Source organism: Rissa tridactyla, chromosome Z, assembly GCF_028500815.1.
Source record: "Rissa tridactyla isolate bRisTri1 chromosome Z, bRisTri1.patW.cur.20221130, whole genome shotgun sequence".
Classification (NCBI taxonomy): Eukaryota; Metazoa; Chordata; class Aves; order Charadriiformes; family Laridae; genus Rissa; species Rissa tridactyla.
This window is the reverse complement of record NC_071497.1, coordinates 1,493,865-1,519,493: the sequence shown is the minus strand read 5'-3', so window position 1 is coordinate 1,519,493 and position 25,629 is coordinate 1,493,865. Positions and strand designations below refer to the sequence as shown.

Below are 25,629 nucleotides of genomic sequence, written 5' to 3'. Positions count from 1 at the left end.
GCGGCGACGCTGCCCAGCCGGCCGCCATTTTGCGCGGGGCCCTGTGGGAGATGTAGTTCCCGTCTCCCGAGGCACGCCCACAGCGGCGGTCCGCGGGGCCGAGGGCGGTGGGCGGCTCCGGCTGTCAGGGCCGCTGCTCCCCTCTCTTCGGGAGAGGGGCTTGGCGGCGTCGCAGCGATGCGGGGCGGCGGCCGGCCGCTGGGGCGGGCCGGGCTGGCGCTGCTCCTCATGGCTGCCGCGGCCTGGGCGGGGAGGAGGCCGCGGCCAGTCGCTCCCGGGGGCCAGCCCCGGCCCAGCGTGGTGCTGGTGGCCTGCGACTCCTTGGTGAGTGTCCAGGTGAGGGAGGGCGGGAGAGCGGCGGTGGCTGTCTCGGCGGTGGCATGTTGCCGGTCCGGGCCTGACTGGGACCTCCGAGGATGTGGCAGCGACGGCTATGCCCAGGTTACAACCACAGGCTTTCGAAAACAGAGCTGTTTTTTATTCTCTGTCATCTCCACGGGGCGCAGGGCTTTCTTAGAACCATGAGGGCAGGCCTTCACAAGGTAACTTTTGTTATCTAAGCCAACCTCCTCATTCTTCCCTGGAGTGCGCTCTATGTTTTCACCAGGTACACCACAGTAGTCAGAAACTTCTGCATAACCCGTTCCCTTGATCAGCTGTGGTACCTACAGCTTGTCACTGCAACTGGAGGCAGGTGGGGACAGGTCATTGGGACTGTGGGGTAGGGCAGTAATTGACAGAGCAGACCTGCTGCTCCAAATCATAGAATGGTTAGAATTGGAAGGGAGCCTAAAGGCCTGCCCTGGGCAGGGACACCTCCCACCAGCCCAGGTTGCTCCAAGCCCCGTCTCAACCTGGCCTTGAACCCCTCCAGGGATGGGGCAGCCACAGCTGCTCTGGGCACCCTGGGCCAGGGGCTCACCGCCCTCTCAAAGCAAAGAATTTCTTCCCAATCTCTCACCTAAATCTCCCCTCTTCCAGAGTAAAAACCATTCCCCCTTGTCCCATGGCTCCCCTCCCTGCTCCAGAGTCCCTCCCCAGCTTTCCTGGAGCCCCTTGAGGGACTGGAAGGGGCTGGAAGGTCTCCGCGGAGCCTTCTCTTCTCCAGGCTGAACCCCCCCAGCTCTCAGCCTGTCCCCACAGCAGAGGGGCTCCAGCCCTCCCAGCATCTCCGGGGCCTCCTCTGGCCCCGCTCCAACAGCTCCGTGTCCTTCTGCTGTTGGTGCCCCAGAGCTGGAGGCAGCGCTGCAGGGGGGTCTCACAGAGCGGAGCAGAGGGGCAGAATCCCCTCCTCACCCCCTTGCCCACGCTGCTGGGGTTGCAGCCCAGGCTGTGGGGGCTTTCTGGGCTACCAGCGCATGTATGCTTTTCTATTGGCTTGAAAAGCAGAAAGGAAAGGAAAAGTCACTGTTGTTCTTATTGTAAATCCTCAGAATGTTAGGTCTCCACAACAGATGAAATGGAGAGTGTCTGTAATAAGAGATGAAATGACAGAGTTAAGCTGTTGGGCATCGTGTATTGACTTACTTAGACTTATTATTAAGTATAACAAATATTACAATAAAATTGTCGGGTGAATATCTACAGTTAAAAGGAAACAGTAGGTATGTTTTTATAAATTTCTGGTGGTTTTATTACAGCGACTTATTGATATATTTCTTCTAAACCACAGAGAGGTAGAAAAGATTTTATTTATTTTTTTTCATTCACAAATACTAAATCTATTCCCTTGTTTACAGTTAAAACAGCACATTTTGTCACCCTTTTCTCACTGTGCTTCTGTCTGCCCACCCAGCATTCTGGAAATGCTTTTATCAAGGTTTTACTTTGGGGAAAGGAAAAGCCTTGGTTTCTCTGCCTCATCTGAGCTCTCGTTCCTGTTAAATCAAACAAAAGCTCCATCGTATTACTTCCAAGGACTCTCACATCTCATCACTTCTCATTCACTGTTGAGAAATCAACACTTGGCACCCAGTCATCTCAGTATGCCATCCTTGACAGCATGGGTAAGGGCACTTGACTTCTTGGCTGCTGCCTGTCATTCTTGGGATGAATTGTTCTGAAGTATTTGGTAAACACATATTATCCTTCTTCAAACCCCTTCTTAAAACGCAAGTTTGCTATGATTTACAAGATAAAGCAGTAGCTCCTTACTTACTTTCCTTCCTCTGACTGTACTTATTTTAAGCATATCGTCTCTCTTAACATTCCAAAGTGATGTGTTGTTTTGTAGATTGGAATTTTTCTCCAAATTCTCACCTTTAGTAAAACTATTATTTACCAATAAAACGCCAGATTTATAACAGTTTAGGTTCTGGGACTTCGTCAATGGCCAGTTTGTTTCCAGGTGCTAGCAGAAGCTGCAGACAAATCTTAGTAAGGCTTCTGTATGTCATCCTGTAAACAGGGAGATTCTCATGATTCCCTTATGGGGATTAGCGAGGTAGACCTTACAAAAATGAAAGACAGAACCCCGGATGTTTGTAATGTTCTTTACAAAACCAATTAAGAACAAGGTGCCAGTTCTGAAAAGTATCGTATTTGGTAGTGCACACAAAGGAGAATAAGTTAAAAGAATTGTTGTGCTGGATAAGTTTTTTATGAGATGGATTTGAAGGCAGAAATGGATGAACCATTTTGATTGCATCGCTAGTAGAAAAGAGGAAGAGTACTGCTATACTGTTGAAACTTACAGGTTTTCTGGGGAAAAAAAAAAAGCTTAAGTCCTGCAGGCTGTCACAAGGTAGGGGCTTTCATTTGAAAGTGTGCCTGCCTGTGTCACAGGTGAAGCTGTCTGTGAAAGAACCACACCTGTTTTGTCAAGAGTGATGAAAATTTTCTTCTCAGTGATGCTGGATTGTGTTCGTCCTGCAGAGCAGGGGCCTCTTGCTTGAACAGCCAGCTTTCTGCTCGTGTCACATTGAGTGCTGTGCTTCCCGCAGGGCTTGCTGGTGGAATGTGCCAGTCGGGAATTCAGCTCCTAAACTGCTACTTGAGGATAACTAGGCGATGACACACTTTGCTTGCAGTGCAGCTCAAGTTCCTGGATGAAGTGTGCTTGCTTATGTCACTCAGAATAAATGTGTGGTCTCAGGTACTTCATAACCCAGAAGTCCTACGCAGTTCTTGGAGAGATTTCCAGAAATAGCTGTAGATTCTCAGCCTGTTAAAGAAGCTTCTTTCACTGAATAGACACGTCGCCTGTCTGTCCAGTATCGAAAGAATGAACTCTTGTCTCCTGCAGTTCAAACAAACAATATCTTTGTTGGAGAAACTTGTGAATATGTTGTTGACAGGATGACAAATCAGTTGTGTACTTTCTAAGAGCACTTTCAGCCTGAAGTTCCTTTCAAGTTCATATTGCAGATTACAGCTTCGTTTCCAGTTTCTCCTGAATGCTTGTTCTAGTTGACATTTGTAGTAGTGTACAAAATCTGGTGATCAGTCTTTTATCATATTCTGATCTCCAGTGGCCTGGTTTACTGCGTAGTCATCCACTGCAGTGTGGTGCTGGGATGCCACAGTTTGCTCTCTTGGTGCCCAATGAAGTGATTCTCTCTACAACACCATGTTATCCAATAGCATTTTCTGTCAGCAAACAAATGGAGGGAATTGTTTTCTTCTGCGTGCAGTCCCTGCATTGAATTCTAAAGAGTGAAGAAAATGATGTTAGTCTCTGACTACGGACTTAGTACATGAGCAATGGCTGGGTGGCTAGTGAGGTAATGAAGTGCTCATGCTGTAAGGTTAAAATACTTTAAAAAATGCCAGAATAATTCTAACCTTAAAATATTTTCAGTAAATTTTCTGTTGTGGAGCACAGTTATGCTGTGCTTAACTCTGCTTTCCGGCTTCTTTCTGAAATGTTGCAGACTGACTATTTGCAGTATTCTTTGTAAATATTCACTTGGACGATGAGTGCCTGCCACTGGGGAATTGTGGTTAATGGAAGCAATAGTAACACAGACTGTAAATTCTTCAGGTTTGCTCTCACTTATCTTTTATTTTTTTCTGTTCTCCCACAAATTATTGCAGAAAATTAAGCTAGTAAAACTGAAGTGAAAATTTAGAAACACATCTGCTAATGTGCAGAAACAACATAGTATGAAATAGCAAGTCTTAGATTGTCTGATCTGTATTCTTAAATGCTGAAGACAGAAACAAACTATTGTTCTTTCCATGTAAACTTGCCTGTTGTCTCATATAGAAGAATATTATGTTAAATACGTGTTTGTTTCAAACAGTTATTTTCAAAACAAATACAATCTTTGAAAAAATAAATTAATTTTCTTAATTAAAAACTGAGGGTAGCAGTTCTCGGAACCCATGCATCCATCTACCTGTCTTGCTCTAAGCTAATAGCATTTTCCGTTATACTTTGGAGTTTTCACTGTGACTCAAATGTCTGAGAAGTGTTTGTACCTGTTTCAAATGTACCATTATCTAAAGGTGAAATTTCACAGAAGGTAAGGCCTTGGTTCTGCGTCCCTTGAGACTGTATATGTTCTTTACATTTTGAAGTAGATGATCAAAGGTCTTCATCTGAAGCAGTCATTGAAGTTTTTATTATACCTATTCGGTATTAAGAGAAAGCAACTCCCGTAATTCACTGTTGGTCATATCTGCTGATTTTTGGTTATGAGTCAGCAGGAGCAAAGTGGTCATTCAGTTGAATATTTTCTGTTGAAGAGGTAGTATCTCACTAAATAATTGTTTTCAAGATTTCTCACTTAGCAAAACATTACAGTAAAAGCCACAGTGCAATTTTGTACTTAATGTCATGTAATGATGACTGTTGGCTTCAGCAGACGCCGGGAACCCATTGTGCCAAATAAGGCTCAATGTATGGCATGGATATAGGATTTTTTGTAGGCTTCTGCTGCTGGTAGGCTGCATGTGGCTGCAGGGTTACAAGCAATCATATACCAGCTGTTTTGCTGTGGTTTCTCATATAGGATCTGTTCTCCCTTTAAAATAATTTGAAGTAACTTGGGAGGATGGTCCATTGCCTACGTATGGTAAGGCATTAGAGGTAAGAAATTGCATGCTGGCATATATTATGCAGAGGCTGATGTGGTAATTTGTACATTGTCTTTGGAAGAAATGAGCCAGTAGCTGGTGAATTTGTAACTAGAGACAACAGTTTCTTCACGAAAAGAGCCAACCAGTAAGTCTGCGGCTGAGCTGAGACAACTTAACTGAACCAAGGAAAGACATACAAGTTACAGGAGAAGACAGTGACCTGAAACAGGACAGTCTACGTGAAACCTGGTTTCATGTCATCATAATTTTGTACAGTAAAAGTACCAATTCAAAATTTTGGGTCTTTTTAAAGTTACTGATTCAAAACTCTAGCTAAAGGAAATAGATAAAATAAGGGATCAATAAAGTATCAAAAGGAAACCACTGCAAACAGCTTTTCATTGGGAGAATAGGCTTCCTTCAGGCTTGCTGATCATTTTTCAAGTCCGTAGTTTAAAATAAGTTCACAGAGATGTTGCGTGGAAAAACTTTTAAAAAGAGGAAGAGGATGAGTTCTGAGAAATACGTACCAGTGCACACGTCTGCATCAGGATTCAGACTGACTCCATTTCCTCTTTCACCATACCTATCCCTGTTAATGTGTCATGCAAGACTACTCCTGCAAGAATTGAAGCTTAGAATATGTATAGCGATAGAAGGGAAGTAATTTTACTATAAAGATGTCCACTTATCTTTTACATTACACTTTTTCATAAGTAATCCATTTTATGTTGATCTAATTAAAGCTTCTGAACACTTTATTTTCCGTACCTGAATGGAATTGGCAACATTTGAGTAATACATGTTCAAGGTAATAAATCCATGAATTAATGCACGCAATATTTTGGGATAATGCTGTTTACATAGTTTTTCTGTTTGATTACAGGATGGACGCTTGACATTTCATCCAGGAAATCAGACTGTGGATTTGCCTTTCATAAATTTTATGAAAAGATACGGCACAGTCTTTCTCAATGCCTATACCAATTCTCCAATTTGTTGTCCTTCCCGTGCAGGTAGGACCAAGCAAATCATCAGATAAATACTTGCACATGTCAATTTAGATGTGGTAATGATGGGAAATCTCAAAGGATTGAATTTGGGGGATTTTTTTTAAAATAAGACCCAATTTTTTTAGTTTATGTCTGAATTTATACGGTATTCTCATGTTTGATCCATTTCTCTTTTGTTTTTCATGCTTCTTCCTTTCTTTTTGTTTTTGGTTTTTTGGGGTTTTTTTAATTCTCTTTTTTCCAGCTATATGTGAGCTCTCAAACCTTTGCAAACTTTACTGAAGCTTCAGTACTTTTAAAAAATCTTCAGGATTTGTAAAGAAATTGTCAGTTTGTCTCCAGCAGTGCTGAAGCTGCATTCAGAACTACTCTCCCTTCCCAATACAAAGCTAGTAAATCTCTTTCCTATTCTCGGGAAGAAATATTAAATAATAACAACTGAATAAATAGGTGGCTGTTAGCACTGCGTTCTGATAATATTTATTCCAAGTGTTCTGAAAAATACATAATATATCTTTTGGTAGCTTTAATTGAATACTTCAGTATTTTTCTGTACATGACTGTTTCATCAGGATCTGTACTACCATGGCATGTTATTTCTGCAATCAGTAAGAAAATTCCCTGATCTATAGAAAACCTTGATTTAATGATTGCACAGTGCCTGGAAAGAAGACACCTTCTGCGATTTTGGGGATTATTTTAGTAAATGTTGTTATTCATATCGATGATGAAAATGTAAGAGTACTACTTTGTATTCCTTGCTCTACGGGATCACAATGTGGACTTTTTACCTCTAAAATAATAAGACTGATCCCTTCTCAAGTACATTCAACTTAGATTTAGATGGGAAGTACCGCTTACTCGTCAAAAACCATATCCTTTTTTTTCTCTTTCTTCCCCCCAGCTATGTGGAGTGGTCTTTTCACTCATTTAACAGAATCTTGGAATAACTTCAAAGGTCTAGATCCAGGTTATGTAACGTGGATGGATCTCATGGAGAAGCATGGCTACCGTACACAGAAGTTTGGGAAATTGGACTATACTTCTGGACATCATTCAGTAAGGTAATCAGATAAGTTTTCCTGCTGTGAAATTAACAGGAGTGAATAAATCATTTAATGGTCGGGCAGGTGGTTTCTGTGTCTGATTGAAATGGTAGTAGCTTTAATTTAAAAGAACTTGTGTTAGGAACCTGTCAGAGGTCTGTTCTGCAACTTTATGCAGAAGCAAGCGCATCCCATGCAGATGCACTTTGGCTTTTACCTGTAACCAGAAGGTGAATATCAAGACTGTGGTTTTGCCCAACACGAATGAAGGTTATTCTTGATCATTGATTGGTATGGCTCCCTAAGAGAAATTTTCATAAACCCTTCTTGCCTTGAGACTTCCTGGCTTTATTATACTAGCAGTGTAGGAAAAGCAGAACAAAGAAACATGTTTGATAATACTTGAACATTAAATCCAGCATCACAAAACACGAGGTGGTCTTTTTTTTTTTTTTTTTTGAAGGCGATATATTTTCATACTTCTGCTGTACTTCCTATACTGTAAAGCTTTCTTTTTTAAAAAAAAAATTACTAGAATTGCAGCAATTCATGAAAAATACTTAAACATTTAGAGACTAACTGCATTATGTTCAAAAAGCAATAAGCATAATGTATCTGGGACTGTTGGGGTGAAACATGGTGTCTTCCTTCTGTGTGTTTTTTATGAAGATGCACTGTCTCCTTGACTAATAATGATGTCCATTGTTGAAATAATAATGAAGAGTAGCTTTTTCTTTGATATTAAACAGGTTAGATTTACTTAAAATTTCCTCACTTCTGTCACTAAAACAAGCAATCAGACGTTGAAAAGTCACATTAGTAGTTAATAGTATGCTGCTTGTATGCACTGCTTTTGATCTACAAAATAATTTGTAAAGCGTACCCACTTCAGAATCTGGCCAAAGTAATAATTTACTTTCCAGTTTAGGACTGTCAAAAAGAAAAGAAAGCTTTTTTTCCGTATACCAGTTCTACACTGGAAGTGAAAGATTATTCAAATACAGACTTACAGCAAAAACTTAATGTTTACTTACTTTACCAGACAGCGTATATATTTGTGTACTACTGATGCTTCTCTCTTGTCTCTGTCTGCAGCTCTTCTCAGTAACAGCATCTAACTGTGAACAGATGGGTGTTCAGTCTCTGTTCTTTTGCTTTGAATTTTTTTTTCTGAATTCTGCCTTATTCTTAAGACTTTTATTTTTTCTTTACACTAATAAATAATTATTTGTACAATGTACTAAAAAGTCATCTGCTGTAGTATTATTCTATTCTTTTTGCTTGCTTGTATGAATGTTGGGAAAATTTCCTCTCTGTCAAGACACAACTGAACATTAAGATGAATGCGTACAGATGTTTGTATTATTGTAGTGTAGAGCTGGTTAGTTGTGACTGCCTGAGGCATTCACGCTTTTCAGAAGAGCTTAGTCTTAACAGCGTACTGTAAAGTGCCAGTAACAGACCATTCTTTGAGAAAGCAAAGGGTCAGATTTTGTTCTATGTAATGAAGCAAAAGAGAAACGATTATGTGGGTGCATCATTTCTTAAGCATTTCTAGAATAGATTTTGAGTAAATTGAAATTACCCTGCAAAATGAAAATTTTCTGCAGTATTATACAGACCCTTACACTTTTCTCCTGAATCACTTTTGTGCACAGAAGATTCTGTGTTGTCTAAATAGTAAATAGTATGCACTCACCCTGCCCTTCCCTGAGATAGAGAAATGTTTTATAACATTGAAATCTGTTTATCTCTAATCTAAAGTCACTCCGGGTTTAAAGAAGAACAGCTCTAAGTAGTTCCAGGAGTTCCTGGCTGTTCATATGATAACTGGAACACAAAGGTGGCACTGAAAAAAGGTTAGTTGCATATAAGTGTCTGGATTCCAGAAGTCTTGCTTTCATTTGCCTGAGCTGAAGACAGGAGGTGAATTCTGGCTTTAGTATGAAGTCCGTTACATGGGGAATGCCAAGCTGAACAACAGATTGTCCTTAGTTCTCAAGTTAATTTTATTGTGTAGGAATTAATGCAAAGAAAATGTTAATGTGAGATCATATAGAAGAGGAACATATTTGTTATGTTGGTTAACTTTCTAAGTTTGTTAACCCTGCGAACTCACAATCTCATACCCACAAACGTACTCACAAATACTAGGGTTTGTGTTCAGGTAGTCTGAACAGGATTACTGGCAAGGGATGCAGCAATCATCTTTCCTATTTTCCTGTTGGCTGGCAATCATGAAATGGCACTTTGCATGGGTATTTTACACTCTTTAGGAGTGAAGAGTTGCTGTGGTGTGATATTTTGCCTTGAAATCTTGCTTACTTCAGTCTTCAGGAACATTAGGCTAATAGCCTTTTTGTTTCCTTACTGTGGCTATCTTACTGTATTCTGTTTTTCCGTCGGAATAACGGGAAGAGGAATGGCACACAGAGAGCACGATGACCTGGTTACCATCCTGCTCTCAGGATGCTGCTGACAAGTCATCTGTACAGTGATATTAACACTGACAGTCCCTTCTTCAGAGTGCATATCTCATTGATGCCATTAGCTATTGATGCATGCCATTGCTTTAACCTTGCTCTTGTACTTATTTTATCTGCTACTCTCTGATTTGAATGGTTCTATTGGTACTATTCTAAATATTTTTGTTCCAAGTCTTCACAGGTGAGAAATAAATTAAGACAATTCAGGGTTTTGCAAAACTGTAGCAGCACCAGTATCAGGAGAGTTACAATTGTGTACTCATTCTGCCATGTATAGGTTCATCTACTTTAGTGGTAGGGTTCGAGTCTCACAAACAGAAATTACAATGTAACCATATAATCACATCATGTTTGCGTAGCTCTTGGTCCCATGAGGTTGATTTCTCAGGCACTTCAAAGATAACAGAAAAATACTGAAGTCTATGGTGTTGCAGTTTTTAATTATCTTTTGTCCTAGATCTTCGTCCTGCATTTTAACCAGGTACAAATTTTTGATACATTTTTTTCTAACTTTCCCTTCAGTGAAAGTTTGAGATCTGTACTTAATAGGATCAAACCCTTATTATTATTTGAGTAAGCGTGGGTAGGTCTTGAAAATAAATGAAAATAAACACATGGTTAGCCAGCCTTTCTATGCCTACACAAGAGGAATTGGAAAATGGCAGTTTACACAGTTTTAGATGCAAAAAATGAAAACTGCAAATACAATTCCTCAGTCAGAGAAAAATGTGCATCTCATTCCTAGCATGGCATCTGTGTAGACGTTTAAAAACCTTAAGTAGCCAATTAAGTAATCTATAAATAGCGTAGAAGAGTTATAACAAAGGTTCACATACATTGTGGAGATAACTAAAATGTCCTGCTGTTTAAGTTTCTTGTTGAAAGGGAGACTAGCGAAGGAATATAGAACAGTTCAGCTAGCACAAGATGAGTAGTAGATTCAGTGGAGATCAGCTTGTTCCACAGAAACACAGTGAGCGGTATTACCTCTTTAGAAACTTTTCTTAAGCACATGTGTTGTTTCTTTGAACAACAAAATCACCACTGCTCACTGGTCCCATATTTACCTAATAAAAAAAGAATTGTTAACTTCTCTGCTGCAACATTTCAGTTGTGTGACATAAATTGATTTTTCTTTGTCCCAACCTGTTGCAAATAGTGCCTTGCTAACAGAAATCATCTCTGTAAATAAGGAAATTTATGTATCTTAAAAATACATAGTAAAATATACAAGGATCCATTTGAAAGTGACTTACTCATAAGATAATTATTCATAGCTGTGGATTAATGATATTTGGCGAAAATGGCTTCTAGGAAGTGCATACAAAGAAATGCATATTAACAGAGAGAAAGAGCTGGATCTTTAGCCTCCAGACTGTTGAGTACGGGAAGCCTCTGCTCCCTGTCAAAAAGACTCTGTGGGTCCTTTTGAATGTCCCTGGCTGTCTTCACTTAACATTTAAAACAGATGTAGTTACTGACTGTCATGTGATTACTTCCACTTAGGTTAGTAATGATGGTAGTTCATTAAGCTTTATTTTCAGAGTTACATTGACGTATTCCCATTCTTTATTTATCGGCTTTTTTCCATCATGTGTTTGTTACAGTCTCTGTAGTACTACCTGCTAGCAAAGGAGGTATGATCCCCCTTCATTCCCATTTAAAGTGTTGAAAATTGGATTTCTGAAGGTTTTGAATAATTATCTGTCAAGGATTTGCTCTTTCCTTTTAAATTCAAGGATTTAATTTAGTATTGCGCCCTTTTTCACCTCTCCTCCTGGCCTTTTGAAGACTCTTACTTTGGCATATCTTTTTTTCCTTTTCTGCCTGAGGATTAGTTTTGGTCTTGGATGTGTCAAAACATCTCCTGTGTTGCTCCAGAATGTGGAAAGGGTCTGAAGTGGAGTTTTTTGGGGAGGTTTTTTGAGTTTGGGTTTTTTTAAACTTGATCCTAACCTCAGTCTGATTGGAGAGTCAGACTGGCCTATGGCCCACATAGTAATTTTTTCTGTGCAAGTCAGTATTGTGATGTTAGATGCAATCTGACAGACCCAGTCCTTTACTGTCACTTCATTTTAATGCGTATGAAATATGATTTCTCTTTAGGCCCTCTAGCTACCTTAATTTGTTCTAATTAATTTGTTTAAGCCTGCTTATCTTGAAAATGTGAGCTTAAACAAGGAGTTAAAACAATATTTAAAATTATTGTTACAGATAATTCCGAATAGTTTTTTCTGGAGGTTAAAAGCACGCCGTTAAAATTTCTATGGGGACAAAACTGGTTAGATCCTCTTTAAACTATAATAATGCTGTGTTTTGATGAAAGTATGCGATCAAACCTTGAGCAGCTTTGTTTATATTGAAATTGCTGTGAACAAAATGTAGTCAAGGTCTTAAATCTTGTTTCCTCCCAGCCCTTGTTTTTGTCAGTTGTGGTGTCATTCAGGCTGGCAAAGGACATCTGCAGCTCAGGTTTCTCAGGGTTTTAGAGAGGCAACAATTGTCATGACATCAGAAAATCTGTTCCAAAAATATTTTATCATTAAAGTGTTGTCTTTTTTTTTTCCCCCACTTCATGCTTTCTCCCTACACTCTTATTCTCAGTTATTCCCTTTTCTTTATAGATTTATCAACTATATCAAAAGCAATTGTACAAGATAAATCACTCTTACAGATTTTTGTTGTAATTAATAGTGTTTAAAAAATGTTCTAATAGTGTGGTCTAAGAACAGAACTTTGGTTCTAAAGGCAGCCTCTCCAGGCAAGTTATTTCCCACAGGACTTTCTCAAATAACAAAAATCTAAGGCCTGCTTTACCAGATAAGTAGTATGTGAATCCAGCCAGAACGGAGAGCAGGGTCGACAACATGGAGATGCTATTTCTAAATGTTATTTTGTTATGAGAGAAGAACCATTCTGACATGAAACTATAATAAATAAGAAAGAAGATTCAGAAGCAGAAAACAGATTGGCTAAAGCTTTGAATATAAAATAGATGCACAATAGCTATTGATCAATTGAGTAACAATTCTCCTTTATGTAGAAATTACAAATAGATGGCAGCTACAAACACAGGGGAAGTTTTTCAGGAATTCGTCACTTTTGACTTGGAGAAAAAGTGGAGAAAATGTTTTCCACTGAGTATTTGTCTTGTGTCTGTATTTTCAGTAACCGTGTAGAAGCCTGGACGAGGGATGTTGACTTCCTGCTCCGGCAAGAAGGGAGACCCATGGTGAAGCTTACTGGTGATAAGACACATGTGAGAGTGATGGAAGCAGACTGGCGGACTACTGATAAAGCAGTAGATTGGATAAAGGAAGAAGCCATTAACCTTACTCAACCATTTGTACTTTACTTGGGACTAAATTTACCACACCCGTATCCATCACCCTATGCGGGAGAAAATTTTGGATCCTCTACATTTTTAACATCTCCCTATTGGCTTGAAAAGGTATGTGAAAATGAAATTTAAATATAGATTTATTTATAACTGTATTTATTTTGAATAGCATTTTATTCGTCATGTGATTTTTCAAGTCGGACCCGTTTTTGATATTTCAGTACACAGTAAGAAAGTACTTGGATGAGATGTTAGATTTTTGGTTTAAGGCTAAGCAAATAGAAATGAATAATTTTCCTCTGTTGTAGGAAAGGGTTTGTTAACAGTAGTCACTGAATCAATAACTAAATTTGTAATTCAATGGCTAGAAACATATTAAATGGAGAATGAAATTGTTGCTATATTGTAATTGTTTTTTCAATAATGGTCTGACTTCATTGTTCATAACATTCTGTATTGTGCTTGTTATAAATGATGCTATATGTAGTCATTCTGTCTGAGTTTTATAGTGAGAGATTGACTTTTGCTACAATATGAACCTAAAGCAGTAAGACACAGCAGAACTCTCTCTTTTCTGTTCTTTTCATGCTACTGTAGCTCTTCCATGTTTTTACCCATTATGTCCATATGTGGAAAGCTAGCAGATAGCACTCTATCCCAAAGAAGCAGTAAATATTTTTGCTCTCCCTTGTGTGGTCTCCATGTGCCATTATCTGTCATAAGAATATTAATGGATTACAACTGCATAAAGGCAGCATTAAGTTTATCTGCAGCTGAAGAACTGAGAAATAAGTTTGAAAAGACTTTATGCCTATTTCAAAAAAACCCATACATGATTTATATAACTCATTTGGCATTTTCTACTGAGGAACTGCAAAATCTGTTTATTTAGGTGCAACAAAAATACAGGGACTTAGAAAAAGGGATATACAAATTAAGGTTGAGAGATGTGAATTTCTGTGTAAGATTGAGGGGTTTGGGTTCTTTTCTTCTAGGAATGGTGAGAAGTGGATGGGGAAAAAAACCATTTGCAAAAAGTAAGATCTAGTTTGGATAGTAAGGACAACTTTCTAGGTGTGAGTTACTTGGTTAGACGTGTCTTGGGAAGTGGGGGTACCTTTTTTCAAGACACAGACAGAATTATTACATCTCTGGCAAATTTTTGTCATCCTTGATCCAGTTAAGAGCACTTAAATTCCATGGTTTGCTGAGGTCCTTTTCATCACTAGATGCACATACTCAGTTATGTGAACTACATGTTACCATTTATTGACCATTGGCTGATGCTTCTGGAATGTATCTGTGTTTTGGCCACGGAAGAAGTCATCTTTGAAAATGGCAGAGGTCAATCTCATGAAGAAGTTTGAGTGCATAGATGAAGAACGTGAATTAAATTATATGTTTAACAGGGAGCTAGTACAGAATGGAGTATCAACATGGTATGTTTATGAAACCCTGTGTTGCTAATCAGGTGGTCCCCTGTATTTTGCACAAGCTGGCACTTTTTCAGGGCATGTAGCTTCTTTCATAGCTATGAATTACAACCGACAGACAAAGGGATTATGACTTTGTGAATCCTTAAAACAAGGTTGTAGTCCTGTAGAAAAGGGTTCCGTCTTCTGATGAATTGTGGATGGAGAGGGATACTTTTTGCTCCCATTATATCTTAAGAAACTAACAAATAACCATTTGAGGAGTCTAAAACATGACTTTATGTAGCCAAGGACCTTCAGCCATAGGAAGATGACTGAAGCAGTCCATGGTTTCTTCTTGTAGCCTATTTTCTATAGCACCTGAGGAAACTTAAGTTTTGGTATGTCTGATTATTCCAAAGCTGGGTTTTGTCTGTATGTTATGGGCACTCTAACTTTTGCTGTCTTACCAACTCTTTAGATGACTTAATACCTCTGCTAGATAACTCAAGAGAGAATATGGGCTGTCGAGGGAGGTGGAGCTTTGTGGGTATTGGAACACGTGGCCGTGACAGCACTGGTGGTCAAAGATGACATGTGCTTGAGACAGATGCTATGCTAGTAGCTCCTCAGATAGCTCATAGTTATCCATGGCACACCATGAGGCATACCAAATTGGGTCCAGTTTAACTATCAATGATAGTTAAATTGCTGCACCAGTAAACAGGGATGTAATGTTTCTAGGGATAACTTTGGTTGCTATTGTGCTGCCTGGAGCCCCTTGGACAGTGTGTATCAGTTACTTTTCCATCCAGGAACCAGTGTTACCGTAAAATCTGGTTAAAGGGAAACCCTCTAAGACTTGTTTTGCGTTTTAGAAGGTAGGCGTTTTTTATTGCAGTGCTGGATGTGTGTGGGATCGTTTCTCCTAGCGTGCATACTGTATGTTAAACAAAACACAGTTTTTATTAGGCTATCACATACATATGCATTTTGATGTCCGGGAATGGTTATCATATTCACTCAAATTCTTGGAACTCATTTACACAGTCCCCTCCTATAGAACGCATGCATGGTTGAGTCGTGGTTGTCCCTCTGGTGGTCCGCAGTGGTCGTAGACCCCAAAACTTGCGGTGACTGCTTGGTGCACTCGGTCCATCTAGCCATACATGGTTTTTCTTTGGCTTGACATATGTTTTGGTGGTTAGTTTCTTCAGTCTGTTCCCGTTCCTAGGTACCTGCCTTATTCTTGACCCTGCTCTGGCAAGGGGGTTGGACTAGATGATCTCCAGAGGTCCCTTCCAACCCTACCATTCTGTGATTCTTAACTAACCAGCTGTGAAACTCATAACTTCTCCTATTAGTCATGCTGTCTTACATTAATGGCACTACTGATTTATAACTTACAAGAACTTTGCTGAACTACCAGGTTACCTTTATTCGTTGGCTTTAGTCTGATATCACCAGTGCTGCCTGTGTTTGGGGCCAACCCAGGAGTGGATCTGTGGCTGCAGCCCTGGGAACGTGCTGCTGCACAGGCACCAGAGCTGCTGTGCCACGATCTAGGCCTCAGATCTGTTTGTTAGAGAGATTTTCAGAGGTAAATGAGAGCAACAGCTGTGGTTTTATTTAATAAACTTAAGTTTTCCATACTGAGATTACAGCTCTGTTTTGTGGTAATTTGTGCTTTAAATCTGCAATATAGAAGTAATTAACTGTGTTAAATGCACACAGAATCACAGAATCTTCATGGTTGGAAAGGACCCTTAAGATCATCAAGTCCAACCAAACAACCTACAGTCTCTGCCACTAGAGCATGCCCTGAAGTGCCACATCTGGTCGTTTCTTAAACACCTCTAGGGATGGTGACTTAACCCCCTCCCTGGGCAGGCTGTTCCAGTGCCTGACCGCTCTTTCGGTAAAGTAATTCTTCCTAATCTCTAATCTAAACCTCCCCTGCCGCAACCTCAGACCATTTCCTCTGGTCCTGTCGTTATTCACCTGGGAGAAGAGGCCAACCCCCACCTCTCTGCACCCTCCTTTCAGGGAGTTGTAGAGGGCAATGAGGTCTCCCCTCAGCCTCCTCTTCTCCAAGGTAAACATGCCCAGCTCCCTCAGCCTCTCCTCATATGCCCTGGTCTCCAGACCCCTCACCAGCCTGGTCGCTCTCCTCTGGACACGCTCCAGCACCTCAATGTCCCTCTTGTACAGCAGGGCCCAGAACTGAACACAGCACTCGAGGTGAGGCCTCACCAGTGCCGAGTACAGAGGCACCATCGCTTCCCTGCTCCTGCTGGCCACGCTATTCCTGATACAAGCCAGAATGCTGTTGGCCTTCTTGGCCACCTGGGCACACTGCTGGCTCGTGTTAAGCTGGCTCCACCAGCACCCTCAGGTCCTTTTCTGCTGGGCAGCTTTCCAGCCACTCTGCCCCAAGCCTGTAGCGTTGCTTGGGGTTGTTGTGACCGAAATGCAGGACCTGGCACGTGGCCTTATTAAACCTCATACGGTTGGCCTTGGCCCATGGATCCAGCCTGTCCAGGTCCCTCTGTAGAGCCTTCCTACCCTCCAGCAGATCAACGCTCCCAGCTAGTTTGGTGTCATCTGCAAACTGACTGAGGGTGCACTCAATCCCCTCATCCAGATCATTGATAAAAATATTAAACAAAACCAGCCCCAAAACCGAGCCCTGAGGGACACCACTGGTGAGCGGCCGCTGAGAGGATTTCACCCCATTAATCCCAACTCTCTGGGCACGGCCATCCAGCCAGTTTTTAACCCAGTGAAGAGTACACTTATCTATGCCAGGATTCGCCAGCTTCTCCAGGAGAATGCTGTGGGGGACGGTGTCAAAGGCCTTACCAAAGTCCAGATAGACAACGTCCACAGCCTTCCCTGCATCCAGAAGGCGGGTCACATGGTCATAGAAGGAGATCAGGTTGGTTAGGCAGGACCTCCCCTTCCTAAACCCCTGCTGGCTGGCCCTGATCCCTTGGCTGCCCTGCACTTGCCGTGAGAGCTCACTCAAGATGATCCTCTCCATGATCTTCCCTGGTACTGAGGTCAGGCCGACAGGCCTGTAGTTCCCCGGATCCTCCTTCCGACCCTTCTTGTAGATGGGTGTCCCATTAGCCACCCTCCAGTCATCTGGTACCTCCCCTGTTGACCAAAACTGTTGATAACTGATGGAGAGGGGCTTGGTGAGCTCTCCCGCCAGCTCCCTGAGTACTCTTGGGTGAAGCCCATCCGGCCCCATCGACTTGTGTGCGTGCGTCTAGGTGCAGAAGCAGATCACTGACTGCTTCCTCCTGGATTATGGGTGGGTTGTTCTGCTCTCCATGCTTATCTCCCAGCTCAGGAGGCTGAGCACCCTGGGGATAGCTGGTCTGACTGTTGAAGACGGAGGCAAAGAAGGCATTAAGGATCTCAGCCTTCTCCTCATCCTTGGTTGCAACTTCCCCCCCGTTGAGCTCCAGCTGGGCTTTTGCCTTCCTAATTTTCTCTCTGTATAACCTAATGAGATCTCTGTGGTCCTCCTGAGTTGCCTGTCCCTTCTTCCAAAGGTGGTAAACCCTCCTTTTATTCCTAAGTCCCAGCAGAAGTTCCTTATTCGTCCAGGCTGGCCATTTTCCCCGCCCTTTAGACTTGTGACACTTGGGGACAGCCTGCTCCTGGGCCTTTAAGATTTCCTTCTTGAAGAGCGTCCAGCCTTCCTGGACCCCTTTGCCCTTCAGGACAAAGTCCTGAGTCCCCCAAGGGACTCTCTCAACCAGTGTCCTGAACAAGTCAAAGTCCGCCCTCCAGAAGTCCAAGGTGGAGGTTTTGCTAACCCCCCTCCTTACATCGCTACGAATTGAAAACGTGACCATTTCATGATCACTAAAGCCCAGACGACCTCCGACCACCACATCTCCCACTAGTCCTTCTCTCTTTGTGAGCAGTAGGTCTAGCGAGACACCTCCCCTGGTAGGCTCCCCTACCAGTTGTGTCAGGGAGTTCTCTTCCATGCACTCGAGGAACCTCCGAGCCTGCCTGCTCTCTGCTGTGTTGTATTTCCAGCAGATACCCGGCAGGTTGAGGTCCCCAACCAGAACAAGGGCTGGTGATGGCGAGACTTCAGCCAGCTGCTTACAGAAGACTTCATCTGTCTCCTCATGCTCGTTGGGCGGTCTGTAGCATACTCCCAGCACAACATCTCCCTTATTTGCCTTCCCCTTCGTCCTTACCCATAAACACTCGACTTTACCATTGCTGGAATCTAGCTCCATACAATCAAAACATTCCCTAATGCACAGAGCCACACCCCCGCCTCTCCTTCCTTGCCGTCCTTGCAGCACTTAAGGGAATACTTCCAAGTATGACTGCCTAGGTTAAATATATGTCAAACTTTGAGGCTCTAAAGGTGGTAATGCAGCACACAATATCTGTGAGCATGCCAATTTGAATATTCAAATCCAGCATTATTTGTAATTGATTGCCTCCTACTTTTTAGTTTCAAACTGATCTTACACTTCTTTATAACTAAATGGATTGACATGTGTGGAAACAAATAGAAAAGTATTAGAAAGTTTGACATTTGACTTTTTTTATCAAGATGTCAAGACTTGTCATCCACTGTCCTGGAGACCTTCCCAGACTAAGTAAATTTCCATGTTGTTCTGTAGGCTCACATAATACCCTAACGTTTTGATACATAGGGTTTATAGTTATCCTGTAGTTAATGAGACACTATGCCAATACTTACTCTAGAGTACAGTTCTAGAAGGTTGCTCTGTGGTGTCTCTCTTAAAAAAAGGCATCAGCTGGTAGAGCACGTGTTTCTGGCTCCTAGCCTTAGTTTTTAGCTGATTTTTATAGCACTCTCAAAATGACTTGATACCTGTGGAAGCAGAGGGGAAGTATGGAGGAGGTAGCAGCACTATGTAACAGATAAGCAGCTGGTGTTTCCTGGTCCACAAATTGAGAACTGTGAATTTATGCTTAAAAGTTTTAAATTAAATCTGTTTTTTTTAAAAAATATTTAATTCAGTTGCTAAAGTAATGTTGATTTTCTCTTATTTTTAGGTAACTTATGAAGCTATTAAAATACCCAAGTGGTCTTCTTTTTCAGAGATGCATCCAGTAGACTATTACTCATCTTACACCAAGAATTGCACAGGAGAGTTTACAAAGCAAGAAGTGAGAAATATTAGAGCATTTTATTATGCGATGTGTGCGGAGACAGATGCTATGCTGGGTAGGTAATGTTTCGTTATACAGTGAGTTTTCTTGTTCTGACTTCTTTAATAAAATGCTGATTGGGGTGGTCTTCTGGGAAAAAAATAAAACACAATTTAGATTTGGGAGTAAAGCACATGGGTGTTGCTTAATCAGTCTATATGATAAATAACTGGATAGCTTTTAAGGCTATTGCAAGGTGAATTCAGAGCACTTTGAAAAGTAATCACAATCACCAGTGAGAGACCCTGTAAAAGCCCAGTTACTGCAACAAAATGTTACTGGACCCATGTGGAACTAAAGAGGAACTAAATACTCTTTGATTAAGTGCTAACTGAAATAATGGAAACGGTTGTGAAGGGGACAGGCCAGCAAAGCAAAGCTGGAAGCAAAGATAAATTTTAGGGCATAAGCAGTTTCCTCAGAGGTTGATTTCAAATGCATAGACTGGATGACAGCTATTAACACCTAGACTAAACAGTAAAGTTACCTTTAAAGTCTATCTTAGCAGCATATTATTGAAAGTTAAGAAGAAGAAAAAAAAAAACCCTAATTAGGCATTCAGTATTTTTCCTAGTTTGCAGTAAGGTCTATATACATAAAAATTACAATGCCAATTTGTCTTCATTTACAGTGTTTTATTTCTTAATTTGAAAAGTGACCATGAAAGAACAAGAATTTCCTTGCATTCTAATATTAAATTCATTAATAAATAAGCTGATATTTTTAGCAATGTTAGTGTGATAAAGTAGTTTAAAAGACAAAGAATGACTCTTGCACGTTTTATGAAAGAAAAGAGATTGACGGCAGCCTGACGGTTTTGGGAAAATGAAGGTACTGCAAAGTATCTGTGCTGGGGTTTAATTTGGTAATGTCTTTTATGTTTTTAACTAGTCTATTTAAGCAAGGATCATCTTAGTGTTTTAACATTAAAGATGTGTAAGTTTGCTTTGTTACCGACTTGATTGATCTTGGCCCTGTCTCCGTTGCACAGATGTATGTGCAGGGGCCTCCTGTGGGGGTACAGGCACAGGAAGGAGAGACTTCCACTGGTTATGTGTAAGGTGGGTACTGTCAAGAGTCCTTCACCCTAAATGTAGTGTCAGGGCGTGTGCTGTCCTATTTTACTGCCGTTGAAATAACTATTATTAGTTACGCTAGAAATTAAACAGAAGTGACTGTAGCAAAAACGCAGCTTGTCCTGTGGTGCCTCCTTGCCTTTTGAAATTGTTATGGTTGTTGTTTAGTGCCCTCCACGCTTCATTGGGAGCCAAACCCCTGCAACTCATTGACGACTGTGCATTATTCTGGGCTGAGTGCTTTGAGCTCTGCCTTCCGTGGCAGGGAGAGGAGTTTCTAACCCTCCATCTAGGATTCCTCAGGGTTTGCATGCTGCTTTGCAGGTACAGAAGTCGGAAGGAATATTTTGAAGGTATCCTTTTCAGTATCTTTTTCTTGTTACAGGTGAGGTGATTTCAGCTCTGAGAGATACTGGGCTTCTTAAAAAAACAGTCGTTATATTCACGGCAGATCATGGAGAACTTGCTATGGAACACCGGCAGTTCTATAAAATGAGCATGTATGAAGGAAGTTCCCATGTTCCTCTCTTAGTTATGGGGCCAGGCATAAAAGAACAGCAGCAAGTACCAAATCTGGTATCTCTTGTGGATATATATCCTACTATGCTTGGTGAGTTAAGTAATTTCAAATTGAAATTTTTTTCACAGTTACTATTATTATTATGCATTTGTATTATAGTCAGAATTACGTATCTATTTGGTGAGGCAATGTAGTAACACAACAGGAGATAACAGTTTATCTGTGGAGCATACATACAGACTTAATACAAAATGCAAAAAAATGGATGTAAAAATTAAATGAAGGAGCTGATGATGTTCCTTATTAGTGTTACTGTCATCAGCACAATTACAGTGAATTATTATATAGAGGATTATTTGGGGTTTATCACCTTTTTATTTTTTTATAACAATCAGATGTATTTTAGATACAGTTTAGGTTCAGTTACTGCAATTAATACCATTGCTGGTTTAGGATGATAGAAGACATATCCCTTTTTCATTTGTTCAAATGTAGTAAGTATTTGTTCAAGTTTTTAGCCCGCACACTGGGTGCTACGGGGTTTACATGTTACAGGTCTGTCTTCCTAGTGCTTAGTCAAATGCTGGCCTTTTTATTTACTCAAGGAAGAACCACAGATTAAAGACAGGTATATATGCTGTGAAAACAGAGGAGTAAAAGGAAGATATGTGCTGGTGAAGGAAAAAGCCATTTGTGGGCAATGTGTATGCACTGAGTATCACCACGCGGCATAGAACTGAGGATAAAATACTACCACAGTGCACACAGCTGCACGGTGTGAAATGGGAAGTGTTGAATTTTGAATGACTGTATGCTATGTTCTGTAGGGTGATTAAAAATAGCAGTACTGTCATACCCCGTTTTTAGGACATGCCAAAGTTTAGGTAACATCCCTGGGATTCTCAGCTGTGTTTTTCAGAATGGCCCTGAGAGATCCTTGTGGCCTCTTAATATTGAGCTGATCTTTGGGAGCTAGGGACACTTGTGATGTAAATTGATGCTGCAGAGCTTATTCAAGTTACAGCATCTTCCAGGGGGCATCAAGTAGGCTATACAGTCGTCCAGTGTTTTCCATACACACTGTGTTGATGCCACCTCTGATACCATCTTTATCTCCAGCCCTACCAGAGAAACAAGTGGCTCTGTTCCTCAGTTTCCCCAACAGTTATAGATGGTAACTGTAATGACCACCTTCCATAAAGTGTTTTGTAATTCCGTGATGAGGAATGCTAGACAGGAGCTTAAAACCGTTATTATCAAAGAAATGAATGGTTAGGCCATGTTGGATATGGAGCTTGTAGAGGCCTTTCATGTTATGACAGTCTCTTTCTCCTGCCTGACGTGGTCAGAGCAGAAGGGAAGGGTATAAACCCATGATTTAAAAAAATAAAAAAGCACCACCCATCACTGGAGGCTATCGCAATTGTTTTTAGCAAACGTCTGTTAATGATTGACATGATCCAAAGCTGATACTGCTTTGGATCAAGATGGTGGGTAGCCGACCTTGGAAAGTTCCTTAAGGTTTTTTATTATTATTTGTGTATCTTGGCGTTCCTGGGTTCTACAAGGAGAACAATTAGGAATACATGTTTTATTATTGTAATAAAATTTATGTGTGACACCTGTAGTGTTATGTTGGGTTTTTTTAGTCACAGTAACCGCAGTAGCATTTTGACTTTGTATATCTTTGCTTAGATATAGCAAGAATTCCTGTCACACAGAACCTTAGTGGACATTCTCTGATGCCGCTGCTTTGTGGAAAGGCTGAAAATGAAGTCTCACCCAGAGGGCCACGGCCCTCGTGGGTGTTGAGTGAGTTCCACGGATGCAATGTGAATTCTTCCACGTACATGCTTCGAACTGGCAAATGGAAATATATCGCGTACTCAGATGGCCGTTCAGTACTTCCACAACTGTTTGGTATGTTACAGCTTTTATGTCCTAACTCACTGAATAGTTTACTTAAATACAAATTGGCTCTTAACTGACTTTTTGTTTGTTACAGACCTTTCTGATGACGCAGATGAGCTAACAAATGTTGCCGTGAAATTCCCAGTAATTGTACATTCCTTGGACAAAATACTCCGCTCTATAGTAAATTACCCAAAGGTCTCCTCTTCTGTTCAGGAGTATAACAAAAGACAGTTTATCATTTGGAAACAAAGTTTGGGGCAGAATTACTCAAATGTTATTGCCAACCTTAGGTGGCATCAAGACTGGTTAAAGGAACCAAAAAAATACGAGAATGCAATTGACAAGTGGCTTGGTCAAAGTGAATAAATAAAAACAACCTAGCTTTCATACGACTGGGGATATGAAAACATTCTGCATTTGTAATGTTATGATGTATTTCAAGTGTTCGAATTAGTCTTATATAAGCTATTGAAAGCCAAGATGCCTGAACAATTACCACTTTGTGTTAGAAAGCCAAAAGCATTTTATATAACTAGCCAGCAAAACAAATCTAGATTTTTACGTGTTATAATTCTGTAACACCTATGTATACATAGGAAGAATAGTACATAAGTACTGACTGTGTGTATGGAATATTTAGGTTGTTGCAAAAATGCAGACTATTAAGCATTAGAACTCAACAGGAATTTCCATTTCTAAGGACAGACTAAAGCAAGGGTTATAGAATTTAGTGTAGCGTAGTGAAATGTGCTGGAGCCCGCTTTCCATCAAGAAGGATTTTAAGTCCACAATGAGTACATATTCATCCATCTTAAAGAAGCTATAGTGGTTAAACTGTAATCAAAAAGTTAACAACTAGTATTGGTCTGAACTTATATGCAGTTTATTCAAGTACTTACTATGTCAGCGTTCCTTTTTTATACGTGACTGACTCTCCATCTTCTCAAGATCTGCCTTCTGATCTCTTGCTTTTGGATCTGGTGCTTGTCACTCCTTGCTGTTTAAAATTTCATAATACGCATAGGCTACTAATTGAGCATGTGTGCAAGTGAAGCGGAATCTGGTCTCTGGTCACCGTCAGAAATTTTAAAAAAGACAACAAACAAACAAACAAACAAAAAACCCTCTGACAAACGCGAGTAGAGCAGCTCTCTGAGAAGGCACAGTGTGATTTGCATAGCATAAAATGAAAACTGCTTGAATAGGTCTCATTACACAGCTAGATTCTGCAGGCAAATGTTTTAATGCGCGTCAATGAGTGGAGGACTGGAACCGGCAATGTACACAGAGGAGATGCAATTGAATCTTGCAGAAAAAGTCCACATAAAAATACTATTTTACATTTTTCCAGGGATGTGATAAGAAAACAAAACAGTTTTGGAAGAAGGTAAGGTTTAGCTAGTAATTCTTCAGCTTAAGGAACAATGTAATTGTAGCAGCACTTATGATTTTGCTTATTCTTGATCACAATTGTTGCTGCTATAGTAACAACTCAGGATGACATTATACTTCATACCTAAACGCTTTCTGGAATCTGTAGTGAAATACTCAGCAGTGGCAGTAAGCCAGTAAAAACAAACATGAAAATTATGTGTCTGTTCTGATGGCGAAGCACTCTACGTGCATTTCGTAAACTACTTACCACCACACTAGAATTAGGTACCTGTTTGTGAATAATTTGTCTGGTTTATTTTTTTGTGTTCATAGAACATTAAGGCTAACCTTATACTACATACCGCTATGGTAGCTTTTTGAGGGCAAGGAACAAATTAATAGTTAAACCTTCAAACAATGTGGCACGAAATAATTTCCACAAAAAACATATCTTAGCAGTGCGATGTTAAACAGCTGCATGAGAAAATAAAATGAATATATCCATATGAAGGCTCATTCAGCAGGGAAAAGAATAAATAAATTGATCACTTTCCAGAGGTCTGGACAGAATGCAGTACTTTGTACAGAATACAGCAAAATAAAATTATGGTGAACTGGATGTGGTTTTTGTGTGTGCTTTTTTTAATGGCTGAATGTTTAAAGAAATTACTAGAAAATGTTTATAAAGAATTTACTGGGGTAATTTCTGTTTTGTCAGTTCTGTGGACAGTGCTTTCCTCAAAGACACAAGCTTTTAAGACGCACTACTTCGTAAGTGTTTTTGATCACATTGAACGCGTTACATGGTTTTAAATTGAAGAGACACCGGGGAGGGAAATGGAGAAGGAAGGCTGGAATCCCAACAGGTTCAAGCGTGTTTATTAGATGCAGACAGGTCAGAGCCCTACCAGGCACCGGCCGGATCAGCTGCAGAACCTTTCTTTTATCTTATCTTCAAGTGCTTACAAAGGCAGCAGAGGTGCCACTGTCCTGATGAACAAAGATGGGAATTATTTTAGTAAACACGAGGTCCTAGCGGTCACTGGAGAGGTAAGAGACTTCGCAGTGTCAATTTGACAACAAATTGCATGGAAAATAATCACCTGCCCTTTGTGAGGAAAACCAGCCTAGTTGGTAAGAAAAAAGAATCAGTGGGGAAATCCAGGCTTTGAATGCACTTGGGCGACAGCCTATCTGACCTTATTT

At 40.6% G+C, this 25,629-nt stretch overlaps 1 protein-coding gene across 7 annotated transcripts; it reads left to right on the top strand.

Moving 5' to 3' along the window:
* Positions 1-57: 57 nt before the first annotated feature.
* Positions 58-25,042, top strand: ARSK (arylsulfatase family member K). 7 transcript variants are annotated; one of them, XM_054185469.1, is made up of 9 exons: positions 58-324; positions 1,740-2,006; positions 5,909-6,038; positions 6,940-7,099; positions 12,736-13,018; positions 19,384-19,555; positions 21,001-21,225; positions 22,831-23,055; positions 23,141-25,042. In XM_054185469.1, the coding sequence occupies exons 1-9, from the start codon at positions 178-180 to the stop codon at positions 23,413-23,415; spliced, it is 1,884 nt and encodes a 627-aa protein (XP_054041444.1). In that variant the 5' UTR covers positions 58-177; the 3' UTR covers positions 23,416-25,042. The 7 variants fall into 7 exon arrangements, with proteins under 7 accessions (XP_054041444.1, XP_054041446.1, XP_054041445.1 ...); XM_054185475.1 differs by having other exon boundaries at positions 60-324; positions 1,796-2,006; XM_054185474.1 differs by lacking the exon at positions 58-324 and adding an exon at positions 356-441.
* The last annotated feature ends 587 nt before the right edge of the window (positions 25,043-25,629 follow it).

Excerpts from the sequence above, each read along its gene's own strand:
- ARSK (XM_054185469.1), top strand. The coding sequence starts at position 178 with ATGCGGGGCGGCGGCCGGCCGCTGGGGCGGGCCGGGCTGGCGCTGCTC. Across the intron at positions 325-1,739 it reads TGGTGGCCTGCGACTCCTTG|TTAAAACAGCACATTTTGTC; the intron begins GTGAGTGTCCAG and ends CCTTGTTTACAG. Across the intron at positions 13,019-19,383 it reads CTCCCTATTGGCTTGAAAAG|GTAACTTATGAAGCTATTAA; the intron begins GTATGTGAAAAT and ends TCTTATTTTTAG.